This window comes from Vicia villosa, linkage group LG5, assembly GCF_029867415.1.
Source record: "Vicia villosa cultivar HV-30 ecotype Madison, WI linkage group LG5, Vvil1.0, whole genome shotgun sequence".
Classification (NCBI taxonomy): Eukaryota; Viridiplantae; Streptophyta; class Magnoliopsida; order Fabales; family Fabaceae; genus Vicia; species Vicia villosa.
Window position 1 is genome coordinate 122,886,948 of NC_081184.1, and position 22,008 is coordinate 122,908,955.

A 22,008-nucleotide genomic window follows, 5' to 3' on the forward strand; every position below is an offset into this window, starting at 1 on the left:
GTGATGAAAAATCATGCTAATGGTCTCTTTGAAAAGCCCTTGCTACATACTTCAATCCATTTATTAAAAGTTTTCTCAAACTCCTTTGGGATCTTGGTGAAAAATGACCATAAAGTTAGAAGAAATCCATGTTAAAACACTTAAAATTTCTCCAAGTTTTTTGAACATAAACTTCTTGATCCAATATCCCTCAAACTAATCATTTTTTGAAGAAATGTTATTATTGACAAAGTTGTTTATTTGATCAAGATCTACGACTTTCATGTTGGGAGATTTTTGAGTTTGTAGGTGAATTTTGAAGTTCCGAAAATGAGGCAAAATACACTTAAAATCCAATTTTGAATTTTTGTTGACTTTTTGATTCTTAATTGATTTTCTTGATTTTTCTTAATCAAATGACTTTAATAATCATATGTTGATGATTTTGATCCTCAAAAGTTCATAATTGACCAAATTTCTCAAAAGTCAAATATTGACCCACACAGTTGACTTTTTCTAGATGAACTGCACTCTTGTGGATTTCCATTGAATCAAGCTCTCCTCTTCAAAAAAAATTATGTGAATGGATTATAATGTTGATTTGGAGGTCCTTGAGTCATATTTTGAGCCATGGAGCTATGTCCTGATTAAAAGTCAATTTCCCAAATGAGTTAGGTCAAAAACCCCAATTTGTGCCAAATTTTGCTCGAGCCTCTTGATCAATTACCTGCCTTAGGAAATAAGCAACAAGCAAATTAAAACACGATTTTTCCTTTTTTTTGTATTTTTGTTAGCAAATGTAACATAAATACTAATAATGAAGATGATGATGATGATGATGATGATGATGATGATGATGACCATGCTATGCACAAAATGGGGTGGGATCTCAATGGTCAAAAATTGGAGTACAACAACTTGGTAGTTGGAGTGTTAATCTTGCAGGTCCTATCGTGCTACCGTATTAGAAGATCAGCACCACCGATTCAAGATTCCTCATCACCGGCTTAAACTTAATTCTGGTTCTAGAACAGAATGGTGGCATAGTTTGTGGGAATTGAATCCCTATCCTAGGTCCAAACTCAGATTCATGCCAAAATCGTCGAGAAATAAAGACACTTACCTCCAATATCACCACAAGGATCCTTGATTAATTAGCCTTTCAATTGCGTTTCGCCTCAATTATCTATCATCAGTGAAATCCCTACCATAATGATTTTGAAGGTAGATCCCTACCATAATGATTTTGAAGGTAGATCCCTACCACAACGACTTCGTAGGTAGATCCATAGTGTAACGAATTCCAACGTAGTTCGGCTATCGAAATACCTCTTTCATATGATGAAGTTTTTCCGAACGATAACCCGAGATCATATAGTATTATGATTCCTAGATCGCGACAAGGTAAACAAAATCTTGAATGAAAAATTACAAGCGATTGAAGTGATTGTCGTCGTGAATTGACACCTTGTTGTGATGTGAAATTTTAAGTATTATGATTTTACTTTACGACATTTTATTGTCACCACTGAGATCCACATCATCGTCATAACCAATGGTGATCTTTCATTAGAACGCCTCTTCCAACTGGCAATCTGACACTACTTCAAGAAACAAATATCTGAGTGCACTAAGACATTCGAAAGATGAGGAAGCACTAATAATCTTAAATACGAAACTTTTGATGGTTTCGATAGTCTCCATGATGATGAAATTGCTTATGAGATACCTTGTAGGAAATAAACTCCCCGCGATAAATTTTGATCTAGTGAAGTCGAACTGTTAAATATTCGTCGATCAGAGCTGAGCGTATTTTATAGCTGAGATCTTTTGACCTTCAGTAACTCGATATCTCACTTTCGTGGAACAACAAGGATTTCACCTTTTTCAGGGAAGAATACGCGGGAGGAAAGCACCCAAGACTCTTGTAACACCCTAAATATTCCCCGTGAATTTTTATAGTTATCAGAGTAAAACAAAATACAAGTACTTAGGATATAACGATCTCAACAAAAATATGCTCATTTAACACATACTTTTTTGGAATTTACGAAAATTATAATTATAATAATCATACAAGTATCAAACTACAACTTCTCATTTAAACATCCTAAACAATTCGACTTTTCACAATTTCCAACACCAAAACGTAATCATGTTTCTAAACCAAATAATCATAGTTATAACATTTTAAGAGATTATACATAATTCCACACAACATAACTAAAAACACAATGTTCCGTTCCCCCATTGTTACATATTAGAGCAGACACCGACTCTAATAAAAGTATGCAAGACTCCATCTTCAACTCACTTCGACTTCGAAGTATTCCTATTTTTCTGCACGATGCCGTATAAAGAATCATTCCGACAGAAGGGTGAGATATCACAACAATATAATAAGTTATATAATAGCAACTATGCAACAGATATCTCATGCATGTTATCACAATTCAAGCTTCACTAATTTAAACCATCGTCATCAATTTAAATACACACCAATATACACAAGCACACCCAATTCATCGTTCACATCAGCATATAATTCATGCCTCAACCATACAACTCAATTATCATGCAAATTATGCACCTTCATGTTATGGGATTGACTTGACTTCATGCATGTGGTACCAACAAGGCATAAGCCCTCTCCAAAGTGCCTGATAATGGGCAATAACAGGGCATGAGACCTGAGCAACATGGCATAAGCCACCATAAATAGGGCATAAGCCCTTAACAGTTTGTCAATCCAGGCCATCAACAAGTCATAAGCATTCAACCATGAATGCATTCAACATCGATATGCAACAACATGATTATGCAATTTCAGAGCATGAGCTCTCAAAATTCTGTCATTCCAGGCCAACAATCGGCGACATCTTTATGCACTATATCATGCAATTTATTCAATCATCATGCCTACAACATCATCGTTAAAACACAACAAATATGTCGCACTTTGTATGACACCGACACGCGAGGCATAAGTCTCCAACAGAAAACAACTATTTTTCGTTATCGAAATTATTATCACATTAAAAAGAACATTTTTAGCTTCCTGTAGGTTTAAATGGTGCGCCAAACGGACACCCGAGTCAAAAGTTACAAGTTTTCAAAGTTTTACGAAGATACAAACAGCTGCATCATACTGCAACATACACTGATAAACATAAAACTTAATTACACATCATTAAAATTAGTTATAGAAACATGAGACCATTTTTAAAATAAATTACATTGTATTAGCTTTCTATAGGTTCAAACGGCGCGTCAAACGGACACCCGAGTCAAAAGTTATGGATTTTCGAAGTTTTAGAAAAATATGGCAACACAGCATGTAACCGGTTACATGACCCAAAAATTGCGTTTTTCATAATTTTTCACACATGTAACCGGTTACATCAACCATGTAACTGGTTACATCATTGAAAAAGTGTCAAAATTTATATTTTTCTTCTACTACGGGATTGTTCCCCAAAACCCCAAAATACCAATTTGTGATCAACATAAAAACAGTCTAAACACCAGATTTCGAACACAGATTACATACCATATTCTGAAAGAATTCACCACAATAATTTCATCAATTACCTTCATATATAGAGATTAACCTATGAAAAAATTGTATCAAAACCTAGTATTCAACAACTCCCACATATCCATAATTATACCACCTATTATAGAGTCAGAACCTCACTCTTACCTTAGCAAAGATTCTTCAAACTCCTCTAATGGAGGTTCTCCCTTGAGCCCTAGCTTTTGCCTCTTCTCCTTTTCTTTGTTATTTCTCTTTTTCACGTACTCACAACTTCTCTCCCCCACTTCCCTTTTTCTATTATTTTATTATATTATTATTACTATTACTGCTAATTCCACTTAATTAAAATAATAGTAACAATTTCCACCAATTATTTAATTAAATAATATCCACCTAATATTAAATTACCAAATAATTAATAACTAATATAGTTTAATAAGTTTTACTCTTTACACCACCAATTTCTACACTTTTGCTCACACACCCCAGTACCTTAGTTCTACTCTTAAGGTCATTACCCTACACGAAGGTAGCTCAGTACATCAAAACACCACAAGTACCATACTATTATCAATTATCATATAATCATATCACGGACGACCGATTAAAATAATAAATAAAATATTCTGGGCGTTATAACTCTCCCCCACTTACAATATTTTCGTCCTCGAAAATTCACCTAATACAATAACTCTAGATACGTCTCTCGTCTCTTACTCTCTGACCCCATATCATATTTGGAAACACTTCGATTAACACTCATCCATACATAAAGATAACACAAAAACGATTCAACCAAATACATGTCATAATCGTTCAACATCTTCACGATATAACAACTAACAAACATAGCAACCGCTTAACAACATTTCAACGTATCAACATTTCAACATAGCAATAACAACAACAACACACATAGATTCTTCCTCGGCGAGTCAAGTGTGTTCTCAATTGTCGCACGCTCGCGACAAAAACAAAAGAGTCGCCACTAACATATTTACCTCACGAAGAGAAAGGAACGTCAGTAAATCTAAAACGAATAAGAACAAGATCTTACGACCAGATAAAGGGTACGGAAGTCAGTTACGCAAGGGGAAGATATTAGCACCCCTCACGTCTGTGGTACTCCACAGGATCATCAAAGTTTGTTTCTAATCAAAGGGTGTGTTAACTAGTGTGTTTACTTGCTAAAAGGGAAATGAATGCAAAATATAGGGAAAATAAAGAATTATACTCGCACGGGCCCTACCCTGCTGCCTACGTATCCTTTTTGAGGACTCAGAGTTACCGTAACTCGGCTCAAATGTTTTTGTTTTTGTTTTTGTGTTTTTTAGTTAGGCGGTGTTAACGTTCACACTCTTGCATAAGGTACGACCTACGATGCGATTGAGCAGAAATAACATGCCCTTAATGAAAGAAGAGTCTCCGACGAGGCGAATAGACTTGGTTTGTATATTTTAGTGGGAGAATCCCTCTTTATGGAGTTTCGATATTTGTTGGGTGTTTTGAGTGCATTGTTGGTGTTTTTTAAGGGAAAGAGTTTAAGTATTTATTAGGTGTTTTGAAGTTGTAAAAGAAAAAGAAAATGGGAAAGGAATATACCTAATTGTCATGTTAATGTCTACCTAGTTGTTTAAAGGTTTTTAAGGGAATATCTACCTATGTTGGCATATAAAAGGAATTGATTCTATCGTAAGGGAGCATACAAAAGAGAGTACGCTAAGTCTAACAATCCTACGGGGAAATACGCTACATAAATGCCATAGCACGCAAATGCAATAATATATAAAGCAGTAGCACACAAACGAGTTCGGCGCGTGAAGCAAACACCTTCGAGGCGCAGGCTAAGTAGTAGAAAAGGGGGTCCCGCCATAGCCAAGGGGAGCGGATCACCCGAGTCAACTAAGCATTAGACCAAACCGCAATAAGGATATCGGGCCATAAACAAGAGGAGCGAGTCCCTCTCAGCAACCAAGCCGTCACACCTTGGGAAATACGGGTTTCTTAACCGCAGTATCACGTTACCGGGGCAAGAAGGATCTGGGGGGAAAGGTGCGTGTGTACACCAAGCATCAGTGTCAGGTAACGCTAGCTATAGGAAATGTGGGGGTTCGATTTCATGAACCCTCTTTCACTTACCCTTTTGGGGCCTTCGACTTGATGATCTTGGGCACATGTTGAGAGCTCGGAACTTGCAAAAAGTGAGCATAAGAACGACACAGACTGAAAGTTGCGGGGGTTTATTGTGAACCCTCCCCGCTTACCTTCTCGAGGACTTACAATTTCCTTTGTGAGGACTTTCTGCAAGCACAAACGTAAACACACCAACAAAAACAGAGTCTCCCACGAGGACTTCCAGATGCGGGATGCCTAGTTCTACTTCTCATGTTATGAATGATGCAGAAAGTGATAAATTACAGAAAGAGATAAAAGGGAATATGAAATAATACCAAACAGATAATAATCTGGAAATAGGAGCAAAAGTAACAGAAACCGTCCTCAAATATCCTTTCACAAGCTAGCACACTTATTAGACATAACAAGGAAACACGACAAAAATCGCGCGATCGAATCATGAAACAAAATAGAAGTAAAATTCTAATTAAATCCTATATAAAAAAAAAATCTAATCAAGCATAATGTTTTCATGACATTTTTTATATAAAAATAAGAACAAAACTATGTAACAAAATACCTAAATTCTAACAAGGAAATACATGTTTTTTATTCTCTTTTTATATCATGCTAAACTTCAACAAAACTATGGTTTTTATATGTCACTTTTATTACCTAAAAAGATAGAAAAAAAACTAAGTGAAGTCCTAATTCTAACATGAAATAAAATGGAGTCAGGTTAATGCTGAATACAGGGTGCATGCATAGCAGGGGCGCAGGGCCCAAGGAATTGGCCCAACAGAAATTATTTTTGTTCAGTTTTTCTTGGCACAAAAATGGAGGAGAGATGGGCCATGGTGGGAGTGTGAGAAAGCATTGGCCCAATCAGATTATTGAGGATCCATTGATTTGATCCAATCCAAGTTTCTCAGCACATTATTAATTCACTAATCAGACTTTATGCTAAATCAAATGCTATGTCCACTAACTCCAATTAATCATCATCAGCACTAATAAACCAACTTTATTCATAATTAATGACAATTAAAAGAGAATGTTAATTAAAAGGGGATTAAGTTATATCAAATTGTGACCATTCACGTATTCAAGCGCCCATCCTCTCCCTCTCTCAAATGGCAATGGCGGCGCGGCGGAGAAGCTCGTCTTCTCCGATCAACAACCCCATTCGCCGTGAATAATCAAACATCTCAACCTCTCACTCTAGAATCCTCCATTTATCTCCGTCAATTAAGCCTCATCTATCTCCTTAAATTTAACGTCAATTAAACCTCCTCTATCTTCTTAAATCTAACTCAACGGAAACCAAATCATAAAACTCTCGTAATCCGATTACAATACTTTTATTATATATTTTATTTTAGTCTAATATATTTTAGAACACATCAGAATTATTTGTAATTTTTTCTTATTTTTTCATGAGATTTTATTTCCAATTTTAAGTTGCTATTAAATTTATTATGTCATTAATTAATACTAATGATTTACATTTTGAAAATGTAAATTTTTATTTGAAGAAACTAAAATATATTAATCACAATATAATGTATTAGAAGAATCGTAAAAAAACACATCAACATTTTCACATAAACATTACCAAAAATGCAAACATTGTCATATAAGTTAATTTGATAAATAATATTTTTTTTAAAATGAAATCTAAATGCTAATTTAATAATGAATCTTGTATAAATTTAAACATATTTTTAAAACAGAATTTAAAACAATTTATATCTAAAAAATCGCAATAAAAATCATTTATTATGATTTTTCAATATGACATTATTTTTTAGTAAAAAATAGTACTGTCTATCTTGATTTTAAATTTCTTTTTAATACAAAATTAAATTAAAAAAATCTAAATACTTCGTTTTATTATTTTAGTATAATTAGAAAAATAAATATAATTTGTTACATTGTTAAAACTAAATATCCCCAAATATCTCATCATCAGCAGGGCCGTCTCAATATTTTGGAGGCCCTGTGTAGAATAGTCATATTTCAATCATGACAATATAATTAGAGGCCCTATTTAACCTAATTTTAATAGTGACAAAGATTTATGAGGCCCTATTTAGTTACATTTTAACCGTAAAAAATTTGAGGCCCTATGCGGTAGCCCGCCTTGCACACCCTCAAAGACGACCCTGATCATCAGTGCATCCTTAACATGGTTCACACATAGTCAAATATCATCAGCGCATCCTTGACATGGTTCACACATAATCGGACATCATCAATAGATGGTCGGACATGATTCACACATAGTTGACCATCATTGGTGCATCCCTGACATGACTCACACATAGTCGGACATTATTAGTTGACTCCCTGACATGATTCACACATAGTTGGACATCATTAGTGCATCCCTAACATGGTTCACACATAGTCGGACATCATCAGTTGACTGTCTAACATGGTTTACACATAGTTGACCATCATCAGTGCATCCCTGATATGACTCACACATAGTCAGACATCATCAGTTGACTCCCTGACATGGTTCATACATAGTTGACCATCTCCTGTTCATCTGTAACATGGTTTACACATAGTTGACCATCATCAGTGCATCCCTGACATGGTTCACACATAGTCGAATATAATTAGTTGACTGCATAACATGGTTCACACATAATTGACCATCATCAGTGCATCCTGTTAGAACAAGATTTGTTCTTATCAATTATCTTAGTTTTGATGATAACAATAATATGAATTTTGCTTAAGATAATATGGTACTCTAATCCAATGCAATTTCCCTTTCAGGAAATATATATAAAGAGTACGCATAATTCAGCGCTCAGAAGATGTGTCTCAAATGGTTCAGCATGCAACATCAGAACATGGTCTGGCAAGACATCAGAAGATGGTCGAAGCAGAATCAGAACATGGGTCTATGGAAGCATCAGAAGAACATGAGATCAGAAGCACTGAAGATCAGAAGATGGTATCACGCTCAGAAGCACTTCAAGGTCAGAAGATCAGAAGATGCTGTGCACCAAGCTGTTTGACTCTGATGATATTCAAACGTCGTATTCACAAACATCAGATCAGAAGGAAGTACACGTGGCAGACTACGCTGACTGACAAAAGGAACGTTAAAGCTACTAAAGGCTACGTCAGTAGACACAGCGTGAACAAGGCTCGAGGTAGTTGACAAAAGCGTATAACATTAAATGCAAAGCTGTACGGAACACGCAAAGCATTAAATGCATTCAACGGTCATCTTCTCAACGCCTATAAATATGAAGTTCTGATGAGAAGCAAGGTTAACGATTTTCGCACCAATACAATTCTTCATTCACTTGCTGAAACTCTGTTCAAATCAAAACTCAGAATCTTCATCTTCATCAAAGCTCACTACATTGCTGTTGTAATATCTTAGTGAGATCAAGCTTAAATTGTAAGAGAAATATCACAGTTGTGATTATCGCTTTTAAGAAGCATTTGTAAACTCTTGAATAGATAACATTAAGTTGTAAGGAACTAGAGTGATCAGTTGATCAGTATACTCTAGGAAGTCTTAGCAGTTAGCTGAGCAGGAAGTCTTGGCAGTTGGCTGAGCAGGAAGTCTTGGCAGTTGGCTGAGCAGAAAGTCTTAGGAGTGAACTAAGCCTAGAGTGATCGTGTTGATCAGTAGACTCTAGAAAAGTCTTAGGAGTGAACTAAGCAGTTGTTCCTGGAGTGATCAGGTTGTGATCAGAAGACTCTGGAAGACTTAGTTGCGGCTAAGTGGAAAACCATTGTAATCCGTGCGATTAGTGGATTAAATCCTCAGTTGAGGTAAATCATCTCTGCGGGGGTGGACTGGAGTAGCTTCGTTAACAGCGAACCAGGATAAAAATAATTGTGCATTTTATTTTTATCGCTCAAGATTTTAAGTCACACTTATTCAATCCCCCCCTTTCTAAGTGTTTTTCTATCCTTCAATTGGCATCAGAGCGCCGGTTCTAAGGTGCAAGCACTTAACCGTGTTTAGAAAAGATTCAGGAAGAGAAAAACGCTTCATTTAAAAGATGGTTGATGAAAGTGAAAGGACTATACCTACACCTGCATCTACATCTGGCTCTGCTGAGCAATACAACGGTAACAATGGTTATACTAGACCGCCGGTATTTGATGGTGAAAACTTTGAATACTGGAAAGATAAACTGGAGAGTTACTTTCTGGGTCTAGATGGTGATCTATGGGATCTTCTGATGGATGGTTACAAACATCCAGTAAATGCCAGAGGCGTGAAGCTGTCAAGGCAAGAAATGAATGATGACCAAAAGAAGCTTTTCAGGAATCATCATAAATGCAGAACTGTTTTGCTGAATGCTATCTCTCATGCTGAGTATGAGAAGATATCTAACAGGGAAACGGCCTATGACATATATGAGTCCTTGAAAATGACTCATGAAGGAAATGCTCAAGTCAAGGAGACAAAAGCTCTTGCCTTAATCCAGAAGTATGAAGCCTTCAAGATGGAGGATGATGAAGACATTGAAAAGATGTTTTCGAGATTTCAAACTCTGACTGCTGGATTGAGAGTTCTTGACAAAGGATACACCAAGGCTGATCATGTAAAGAAGATCATCAGAAGCTTACCCAGAAGATGGGGTCCGATGGTGACTGCATTCAAGATTGCGAAGAATCTGAATGAAGTTTCTCTGGAAGAGCTTATCAGTGCCTTGAGAAGCCATGAGATTGAGCTGGACGCAAATGAGCCTCAAAAGAAAGGTAAGTCTATTGCATTAAAATCTAATATCAAGAAATGCACTAACGCTTTTCAGGCTAGAGAAGAAGATCCTGAAGAATCAGAATCTGAAGAAGAAGATGAACTGTCCATGATTTCCAGAAGGCTAAACCAACTCTGGAAGACCAAGCAAAGGAAGTTCAGAGGCTTCAGAAGTTCAAGGAAATTTGAACGTGGAGAATCTTCTGATGAAAGAAGATTTGACAAGAAGAAGGTCATGTGCTATGAATGCAATGAGCCTGGACACTACAAGAATGAATGTCCAAATCTTCAGAAGGAAAGTCCCAAGAAAAAGTTTCATAAGAAGAAAGGTCTTATGGCAACCTGGGATGAGTCAGAAGATGATTCAGAAGATGAGCAGGCCAACTGTGCGCTGATGGCGACAGAAGATGACGGATCAGAATCTACATCAGAATCAGATTCTGAAGAGGTATTTTCTGAACTTACTAGAGATGAGTTAGTTTCCGGTCTAACTGAACTTCTGGAACTCAAGTCTCAGATCAGTCTCAAATACAAAAAGCTGAAAAAGCAATTTGAATTTGAAACAAAGAAGCTTGAGTTGGAGAATTCTGAATTAAAGGAAAAACTTTTAAAATTATCCAATAATGTTGGATCTCCTTCTGATTCAGAAAAATCCACTCCCAGTCTGAACCATATTCTGAAAGAATATGATTTAAGTTTCAGGAAGTTCTTATCTAGAAGTATTGGCAGAAGTCAGCTAGCTTCTATGATATATGCTGTGTCTGGAAACAAAAGAGTTGGCATTGGTTATGAGGGTGAAACCCCATACAAACTTGAACCTGTTGATGAAATGAAAATTACATACAAGCCATTGTATGATCAGTTCAAGTATGGCCACTCACATGATATTAGGCACACCTCACATGCACAAAGTTTTCACATTACACACACTAAGAAGCATGTGACACAACCTAGGAAATATCATGAAACTCACATTAAGAATTATCATGCTGTTCCTCCTATTGCTTACAATGTTAAACCCAAGTTCAATCAGAACTTGAAAAAATCTAACAAGAAAGGACCCAAAAAGATGTGGGTACCTAAGGATAAGATTATTCCTATTGCAGATATCCTTGGCTGCAAGAAGGACAAAGCACAACATGTCATGGTACCTGGACTCTGGATGCTCGCGACACATGACAGGAAGAAGGTCTATGTTCCAAGACCTGGTGCTTAAGTCTGGAGGAGAAGTCAAGTTCGGAGGAGATCAGAAGGGCAAGATAATTGGCTCTGGAACTATAAAATCTGGTAACTCTCCTTCCATCTCTAATGTACTTCTTGTAGAAGGATTAACACATAACCTTTTATCTATCAGTCAATTAAGTGACAATGGTTATGACATAATCTTTAATCAAGAGTCTTGCAAGGCTGTAAATCAGAAGGATGGCTCAATCCTATTTACAGGCAAGAGGAAGAACAACATTTATAAGACAGATCTGCAAGATCTTATGAGTCAGAAGGTGACTTGTCTTATGTCTGTTTCTGAAGAGCAGTGGGTCTGGCACAGGAGATTAGGTCATGCTAGTTTGAGAAAGATCTCTCAGATTAACAAACTGAATCTTGTCAGAGGACTCCCAAATCTGAAATTCCAATCAGATGCTCTTTGTGAAGCATGTCAGAAGGGCAAGTTCTCCAAACCTGCATTCAAGTCTAAGAATGTTGTTTCTACCTCAAGGCCATTAGAACTCTTGCACATTGATCTGTTTGGACCAGTCAAAACAGCATCTGTCAGAGGAAAGAAATATGGATTAGTCATCGTAGATGATTATAGCCGCTGGACATGGGTAAAATTCTTGAAACACAAGGATGAGACTCATTCAGTGTTCTTTGATTTCTGCATTCAGATTCAATTTGAAAAAGAGTGTAAAATCATAAAGGTCAGAAGTGATCATGGTGGTGAATTTGAGAACAAATCCTTTGAAGAATTCTTCAAAGAAAATGGTATTGCCCATGATTTCTCTTGTCCTAGAACTCCACAGCAAAATGGGGTTGTAGAACGAAAGAATAGGACTCTGCAAGAAATGGCCAGAACCATGATCAATGAAACCAATATGGTTAAGCATTTCTGGGCAGAAGCAATAAACACTGCATGCTATATTCAGAATAGAATCTCTATCAGACCTATTCTAAATAAGACTCCCTATGAATTGTGGAAGAATAGAAAGCCCAACATTTCATATTTCCATCCTTTCGGATGTGTATGCTTTATTCTGAACACTAAAGATCATCTTGGTAAGTTTGATTCCAAAGCACAAAAATGTTTCCTTCTTGGATATTCTGAACGCTCAAAAGGCTACAGAGTATACAATACTGAAACATTGGTTGTAGAAGAATCAATCAATATCAGGTTTGATGATAAGCTTGGTTCTGAAAAACCAAAGCAGTTTGATAATTTTGCAGGTTGTGATATTGACATATCAGAAGTTGTTGAGCCAAGAAGCAACGCATCAGAAGCAGAGCTTCTCAGAAGCAAAGAATCTGAAGATCAAGTATCAGCTTCTCTGGAGGATCTAAGCATATCTGAAGAACCATCTGTCAGAAGATCATCCAGACTCATCTCTGGTCATTCAGAAGACGTCATTCTTGGAAAGAAGGATGATCCAATCAGAACAAGAGCATTCCTTAAGAACAATGCAGACTGTCAATTAGGTCTTGTTTCTTTGATCGAGCCAACTTCTGTTGATCATGCTCTAGAAGATCCAGACTGGATAATTGCTATGCAAGAAGAACTAAATCAGTTTACAAGGAATGATGTTTGGGATCTTGTTCCTAGACCAGATGGATTCAATATAATTGGTACAAAATGGGTCTTCAGAAACAAGCTCAGTGAGAAAGGTGAAGTGATAAGGAACAAAGCCAGACTGGTGGCTCAGGGTTATAGTCAGCAAGAAGGGATTGATTATACAGAAACCTTTGCACCAGTGGCCAGGTTAGAGTCTATTCGTCTATTAATTTCTTTTGCCACTCAACATAACATCACTCTCTATCAGATGGATGTTAAGAGTGCCTTCTTAAATGGTTATATAGATGAAGAAGTTTATGTCCATCAACCTCCTGGTTTTGAAGACTCTATGTCTCCGAATCATGTGTTTAAACTAAAGAAATCATTATATGGATTGAAGCAAGCTCCCAGAGCTTGGTATGAACGCTTAAGTTCTTTCCTTCTGGATAATGGTTTCACTAGAGGAAAAGTGGACACTACTCTCTTTTGTAAAACCTTTGAAAAGGATTTTTTAATCTGTCAAATATATGTAGATGATATTATTTTTGGAACATCTAATGCTACACTTGGAAAGGAGTTTGCTAAGTCTATGCAGGCTGAGTTTGAAATGAGCATGATGGGAGAACTCAAGTACTTCCTTGGAATACAAATAAATCAAACATCAGAAGGAACGTATGTTCACCAAACCAAGTATGTGAAGGAACTTCTGAAGAAGTTTAATCTTCTGGACTGCAAAGAAGCCAAAACTCCTATGCATCCAACATGCATCCTAGGTAAGGATGAGGTAAGTAAGAAGGTAGATCAAAAGTTATACAGAGGTATGATTGGATCTCTTCTATATCTGACTGCTTCTAGACCTGACATTCTGTTCAGTGTTTGTTTGTGTGCTAGATTCCAATCAGATCCTAGAGAATCTCATTTAACTGCTGTTAAGAGAATTCTAAGGTATCTAAAAGGTACTACTAATGTTGGCTTAGTTTACAGAAAATCTAAAGAATACAACTTAGTAGGATTCTGTGATGCTGATTATGCTGGAGACAGAATTGAAAGAAAAAGTACTTCAGGAAGTTGCCAATTTCTTGGAAGTCATTTGATCTCCTGGTACAGCAAGAAGCAAGCAACTATTGCTCTATCAACGACAGAAGCAGAATATGTCGCTGCTGCTGGCTGTAGTACACAGATGCTCTGGATGAAGAGTCAGTTGGAAGATTATCAGATATTTGAGAGTAACATTCCTATATTCTGTGATAATACTTCTGCTATATGTTTATCTAAGAATCCTATTCTTCATTCAAAAGCTAAACATATTGAGATAAAACATCATTTCATAAGGGACTATGTTCAGAAGGGTGTTATATCTTTAAACTTTGTTGATACAGACCATCAATGGGCTGATATCTTTACAAAACCCCTGGCTGAAGATAGGTTTAAGTTCATTCTGAAGAACATCAGTATGGATTTATGCCCAGAATGAGAAGATGAGAAGTTCTCATGTATGAGTATCTTCTGAAATGAATGTGGAACATTTTTTTTTAATCAGAAGCTCTGATTGAATTCTTTTAGAAATTATGATTCGGTTATTACTAACGTTTCATTGTCTAAGTTGATTCAGAACCTCTTTTAAAGCAAAACAGCTGTTACGTTTTATCTCGGGATGGTAAACCTGTCGTTACTATTCATGGATAAGCGCGCGTGCAGTTGAAGGGACGCCGACCATAGGTAACTGTGCTAGTCACCTCATTTGTCTTTATTATCTCTCCTCACGTCACGTAACATTAAATGCTAGTCATCATTCGTTTCATTTTATTTTCTTTTAAATACTCTTCAAAATGGTTTTTGGTTTCCTATCTCTTTGTTTTCCTCTTAAAGTTTTTTTTCTCTCTCTCTCTCTCTCTCGTTTTTCATTTCTTCTCTCAAAACCTAGCGTTCACCCTAAGTCTGTTGAAGCTCCATGACTCAAAGGCGACAGATCTCTGTGCATCTCGGGATGGCTCTTCTAATACCTCTCAAGTCAGATCCTTCTTTGATGTTGTTATCAACTTTCATCCAAAGACAGAAGACTTTCTTGAGTTGTGAGAAGATAGGCTCAACGTCTATGTTGAGGGAAAGCCCCGTTTGCAACATTAGCTCTCTGTCTGTGAACTGTCCCTCACTTCCTCCTTGGTTCTGGGATCTCTCCTACAGTGGAGGTTTCAGTCTGGAAGACAAGAAGTCCTCCGGGATTCTTGATGGGTTGACACAGAGCGTGTCTAGCTAGGGCTCTGTTTTTTAATTTTTGTAGTGATTTCCTCTTTGGAAATCCTTTTTGTATTTGCTAGGAATGTTTCTCATCTTGTTAAACATAGGAACTTCTTGTAATATCTTTTGATTATCAATGAAAAGTTTCTTTGTGTTTTACATTCCAGTAAATGTTTTCTTTTGTCTTATGCATCTGAATCTTTTGAAATATTCTTTTTGATGTTATGACAAAAAGGGGGAGAAGATAAATGATAAATGATTTGATTAAATCTATCAGTTGCTGGGTAAAGGCTCCCACACATTCACTAACAAGAACTGCAAGTTCTATATGGTTTAAGTGTTTTGCAGGTACAGAGAAGTGAAGTGAATCTTCAGAAGCAAACACTAGAAGCAAAACCATAAGAAGCGTTATTCTGTAAAAGGAATAAGCTCTTGGAAACTGAAGCAAGCTGAGTGCTGTCAAGCTTCAGAGATCAGAAGCAAGAAAGAAGAATGAATCAGAAGCACAGATAATTGAATTTGAATATCATTGTCTATCCTGTTCTGACAAAATTCTATTTGCTCTGATACATATAATGTTATGGCTCTGATACATTATTTGCTCTGATACATTATTTCAGCCTATATGGCTCTGATACATATAATGTGTTCAAACATACATTTTATGTTCTAACTCGTTCATGCTGACTTTTGTCGTTTAGTTTTTGTTCTGTAACATTTCAGGATGTAGAGATGCTCTGATGATGCTCTGGTACATTCAACAATGTTCTGATACAAATCTAGCATGAAGTGATGTTGGTAGACATTCAAAGTTCTGAAGCTATCCGAGGGAAGCAGAAATCAGAAGATGTGAATGTTCTAAAAGATCCAGAAAACTCAAGTTCTGAAGCTGTCCTGAATGGAAGCAGAAGTCAGAAGCTGTGAATGTTCTGAAGATCAAAGAAATTCAAGTTCTGAAGCTGTCCACGATGGAAGCAGGAATCAGAAGCTGTGAGTGTTCTAAGGATCTAAAGAAATTCAAGTTCTGAAGCTGTCCAATGGAAGCAGAAGTCAGAAGCTATGAATTCTCTGAAGGCAGAAGCTTATATGATCGTCTCTACCGAAATAATCAGGGAAGTCTTTTATCAAAGTTCTTCGAGTATTTATTTCAGGGGGAGATTATTTATTTCAGGGGGAGATTATTTATCTCAGGGGAAGATTGTTAATCTCAGGGGGAGACATATTCATATGCTTATGCTATAGCTGTGTAATTTGTCTTTTGCCGTCTACTCTTTCTGATCGCAAATTCATATCATTTATATATGTTTTTGTCATCATCAAAAAGGGGGAGATTGTTAGAACAAGATTTGTTCTTATCAATTATCTTAGTTTTGATGATAACAATAATATGAATTTTGCTTAAGATAATATGGTACTCTAATCCAATGCAATTTCCCTTTCAGGAAATATATATAAAGAGTACGCATAATTCAGCGCTCAGAAGTTGTGTCTCAAATGGTTCAGCATGCAACATCAGAACATGGTCTGGCAAGACATCAGAAGATGGTCGAAGCAGAATCAGAACATGGGTCTATGGAAGCATCAGAAGAACATGAGATCAGAAGCACTGAAGGTCAGAAGATGGTATCACGCTCAGAAGCACTTCAAGGTCAGAAGATCAGAAGATGCTATGCACCAAGTTGTTTTTGACTCTGATGATATTCAAACGTCGTATTCACAAACATCAGATCAGAAGGAAGTACAGGTGGCAGACTACGCTGACTGACAAAAGGAACGTTAAAGCTACTAAAGGCAACGTCAGTAGACACAGCGTGAACAAGGCTCGAGGTAGTTGACAAAAGCGTATAACATTAAATGCAATGCTGTACGGAACACGCAAAGCATTAAATGCACTAAACGGTCATCTTCTCAACGCCTATAAATATGAAGTTCTGATGAGAAGCAAGGTTACCAATTCTTAACAACTCTGAACGAAAATAAACTTGCTGAAACGCTATTCAATCAAAGCTCAGAATCTTCATCAACTCACTACATTGCTGTTGTAATATTTTAGTGAGATTAAGCTTAAACGTTAAGAGAAATATCACAGTTGTGATTATCGCTTTTAAGAAGCATTTGTAAACTCTTAGAATTGATTACATTAAGTTGTAAGGAACTAGAGTGATCGTGTTGATCAGAATACTCTAGGAAGTCTTAGCAGTTGGCTGAGCAGTTTGTAACTAGAGTGATCGTGTTGATCAGTAGACTCTAGAAAAAGTCTTAGAGGGTATCTAAGCAGTTGTTCCTGGAGTGATCAAGTTGTGATCAGAAGACTCTGGAAGACTTAGTTGCGGACTAAGTGGAAAACCATTGTAATCCGTGCGATTAGTGGATTAAATCCTCAGTTGAGGTAAATCATCTCTGCGGGGGTGGACTGGAGTAGCTTCGTTAACAGCGAACCAGGATAAAAATAATTGTGCAATTTATTTTTATCGTCCAAGATTTAAAGTCACACTTATTCAATCCCCCCCTTTCTAAGTGTTTTTCTATCCTTCATAAGGATACCCTATAGTAACCGGAACGTTCTTGATAACTCTATTGCTTAATTTCATCATAATTCGCTAAGGAATTAGGATTTAGGATGAATGATTAAAGGTTTGCTCGCTAAGGAATTAGGAATAAACATTCTTGAGAACCGGTAGTTGAAGATTGATAAGTTGTTATTGAAATAAGGATTTTGAGTTGTTACATGTTAATGCACACACCTACCCTGGCATGTTACTCATATTTGGCCAAATACATCTTTTACTTTTATTTCCAATTGAATACATAATTTCCAAACCAAAAACCCCCAAGCTAAGGCTTTTTGTTTAATTGAATTGAAACATAACTCTGTATTGATACGCAGTCCTTGAGATCAACATTCGGGGAATTTCCCCTTTATTACTACAGAGGCAAAATAGTACACTTGCTATTTTACCGATCACTATCTCCTATAATATTCCTCTACTGTAGATTCTGATAGACATCCCTCAGTTTTAGCACATCTTTCATGATCCAAGACTGGCTTTCTCTCATTTGCATCTGCAGAATTAGACAGTAAATCACAAAAATAATAGCTAATACTATAATTAGGAGAAAAAAGAAGTCTTACAAAATGTGTCTCTAATATATAAAAAGTACACCACTATACTATCTCAAAAAAGGATATGGATCCTCTGCAGTGGCTGGATGGTCCAACTTAGTTACAACCATTCATTTTATTCTAACTCATGCAGTCAACAAAATTAATATTTATATGAATGGCCAAGATTGAAGCATGACCAATATAAATGGCTAAAATTAGAGTAGGACCAAAAACATGAGGGGGCAGGAGACGATCTGTTTGCCTCAAAAAGAGATATTAAATAAAGGAAAATAAATAATATCATGCATGAAATCCCTTAGACTCTCAAATTGAACAAAATAATTTAAACGAGATATTAGATAAAACAAAATAAACCATATCAAACATGAAATCCCTTAAATTCTCAAATTGAACAAAATAATTTGAAATTAATCAAAATTATTCAATAAAAAGTATATAAAAAAAGAATTGAAATTAATCAAAATGAACAAAATATTAAAATTTAAAAAGAGAAAAACTAGTGATTATGAAAGTGTGAAATGACAAACGGGTCACATGTGCAAGTTGAGAAATTTGTGAGTCAATGAGAAGGAGTCGTTCACACAAAATGAAAAGATAGAAATCGTGATTGAAGGAGAATAAAAGTATAATGAAAAATATGAGAATTGTGACTGTCCATGAATTATGGATAATGACAACGAAAAATAAAAATTCATCAAATGAAAATTTAAACAAATTCAAAAAAAGTTGTTGAATTACGAAAGTATTCGATGAGAAAGAAAGAACTAATATTCAATGAAAAGAAGAAAAATATAAAAAAGAAGAATGATCGTAGTAATCTCTCAGAATCATAGTTTTGGCTAAATTCAATAGTCTAAAAATAAAATGACTGAAATGTAAATTTATAAAATAAGAATTCTAAAATATAATTAATTAAATTTAAAACTAATATATCTAAGATAAAAAACAACTTAGATATTAAAGTTTGAAAGTTGACTTAGACATGTCATTTAATTATTTGTGCCATGTCATTAGGAGTATTTTACTCCAATTTATCAAGGGGTAGCCTAGGCCTCACCATTAACTATATATATATGTATGATATTTAAAAATTTTAATTAATAAAATTATAAATATAATTTGTAATAAATATTAGGGTCTAGTTAAAAATATATGTTAATGTGAAAGTGTAAATAGTTGTTTTTTTACACTTACTTGAATAGTGAAGAAGAGAGGGACACCTCAGAGGCTCAGAGTAGTTGTTTGTCCTTGTGACCCGTGATATTCAGCAGTTTGTCTCTAATATTTAACGATAACTAACGTGTTATTACCAAAAATATTATTTAACAACAAAATTGAACTTGTATTTAGCTGGCCACGATGCTATCAAAATTAAACAAAGTTGAACTTGTATTTAGCTGGCCACGATACTATCAAAATTAATGGAATTTTCCATTTTTAAATAAACGTAGTTTGGACATACTAATAAGTCCAAAACAAAATATATGTTCACTGAAAAACATAGAAGAAAAGATAAAAGATAGTCCTAAACTTTTTCATATCTATAAATAAGTAACAAAGTCTCTACATTTTTAAAACTAGCAAGAGTAAGCTTTTGTGATAAACAGAAAAGATGTCTGGTCAACTTGAGCATGAGTCGGAGCTTGACGTGCCAGCAAGTGAAGCATGGGAACTCTTTGGAACACTTGGTATTGCAAAACTCGCTGGAGAAGAGATGCCTGAATTGTTTCAGAAAGTGGAAGTAGTTGAAGGAGATGGAGGAGTTGGGACTATTCTCAAACTCACATTCACACCAGGTTTTTTATATTCTTATTTATAGTTCTTGTGTGTTTATTTTCCAACAAAAATAAAATTGATTGTTTTGGTTGGAGTTTGATCAGGTATACCTGGGCCAGCAAGTTACAAAGAGAAGTTTACCAAAGTTGATAATGAGAAACTCATCAAAGAAGCTGAGGTAGTTGAAGGTGGATACTTGGATTTTGGATTCACACTATTTAGAGCTCGTTTTCAAGTTATAGAGAAAGGTGAAGATTCGAGTATAATCAAATCTACAATAGAGTATGAAGCCAAAGATGCAGCTAATGCTTCACTTGTTTCAATTGAGCCATTCGCAAAAATTGTACAAGTTGCTAAGAATTATCTCGGAAGAAACAAGGATGCAAAGGAAGCAAAGTAGTAATTATCTGCTTCACTTTATTTACACCACCAAATAAAAAAAAAATACAGTAGTATATATAAAATGCAATTTTCAAAATTTTAAATGATTTCCTCTTTGTAATTTACATATGAAAGTATCATTCCCCCAATAAACACATATCACTTTTTTATTAATAAAATGAGCAAGATTGTGTTTGGACCCGACACAACAATGTATTCAAACTCATTATCAAAATGAAATTAAAAAAGTGCATCCAAACTATCACCCTAACACCCATCCAAACAAAGTCTAAAACTTGTCAATGGTCAATTTTATATAAATTTGCATATTAAAAGTGTTCTCATTAAGAGATGAGACCCATCCAAACAAAGTCTAAAACTTGTCAATGGTAAATTTTATATAAATTTGCATATTAAAAGTGTTCTCATTAAGAGATGAGATAGACCTTACTCAATGTATGTTATGAACAATTACTCAAGTTTTAAAGTTATTAGGATTAAGTAAATTTTGTTGGCCTTGTGTGTTACCAACACCAGCGAGCGGCCCAGCAGAGTAAGAAGAAGTCCAATCTGGCCGAAAGACTACTATAATTAATGGGCCTTATTTCTTTTTATTTACAAGTAAATTTTTCTTGTTTTGTGTTTTAGGCCCAAGTCTCTTTAAACTATCTAAAAACCCTAGTATTTATAGTTGTAATGTGTGGTAGTTGAAGAAAAGAAAAAAAATTATGTTTTAAATTTGTTTTACGTTTTTTCCTCCCTAGTTTGTAGATCTGATCGTTAATTCTTGTTCATTAATCAACCTTGGTAACATTGGTGCTTTCAATGAGAGTTGAACTCATGGCTCCTCCTAAACCAACTAATCCATCAGCACGTGAAATTGTTAAAGAAGCTGTCAACACAGCCGTTCAAACTTCTCAACTCCACATAAACAACGCTCTTCAAGAAACCCAACAACAGCTTGATGAAAGGTTCCACAAATCTACCATGGATTTGCAGCAACACATTGGACAGCTTCATACACGTTTAGATAATGAGAATCAAGCAGCTAACTCAAGGTATGATTCCTGTAATACGGTGGGAGAACTGGCTTTTTGAAAATGTTGCGGATAGCAAGAGTCGCCACCGACCTTTATTTTATCCAATATATAGAAAGGCTAAAAGAACAGGAAAATACCTTTTAAAAAGATTTTGAGTTCGGGGGGTAGGTTATACAAAGGGAAGGTTTAAAGCACCCTTTGTATCCATGGTTATCCATGGGCTCTTAATTGCTTAACTCACTTGTTTTCAAAAAGAGTTTGAAGTGTAGTGTGTGAATAGTAAAAACTTTGTTTAAGGACTTTACCTTG

General features: G+C 35.7%; 1 protein-coding gene across 1 annotated transcript; it reads left to right on the plus strand.

Annotated features, from left to right (window-relative positions):
- The first annotated feature begins 20,067 nt into the window (after positions 1–20,067).
- On the plus strand, positions 20,068–20,868 carry LOC131607196 (norbelladine synthase-like). Its single transcript, XM_058879217.1, has 2 exons — positions 20,068–20,298; positions 20,383–20,868. Exons 1-2 carry the CDS (start codon positions 20,115–20,117, stop codon positions 20,676–20,678), a joined length of 480 nt encoding a protein of 159 aa, XP_058735200.1. The 5' UTR covers positions 20,068–20,114; the 3' UTR covers positions 20,679–20,868.
- The last annotated feature ends 1,140 nt before the right edge of the window (positions 20,869–22,008 follow it).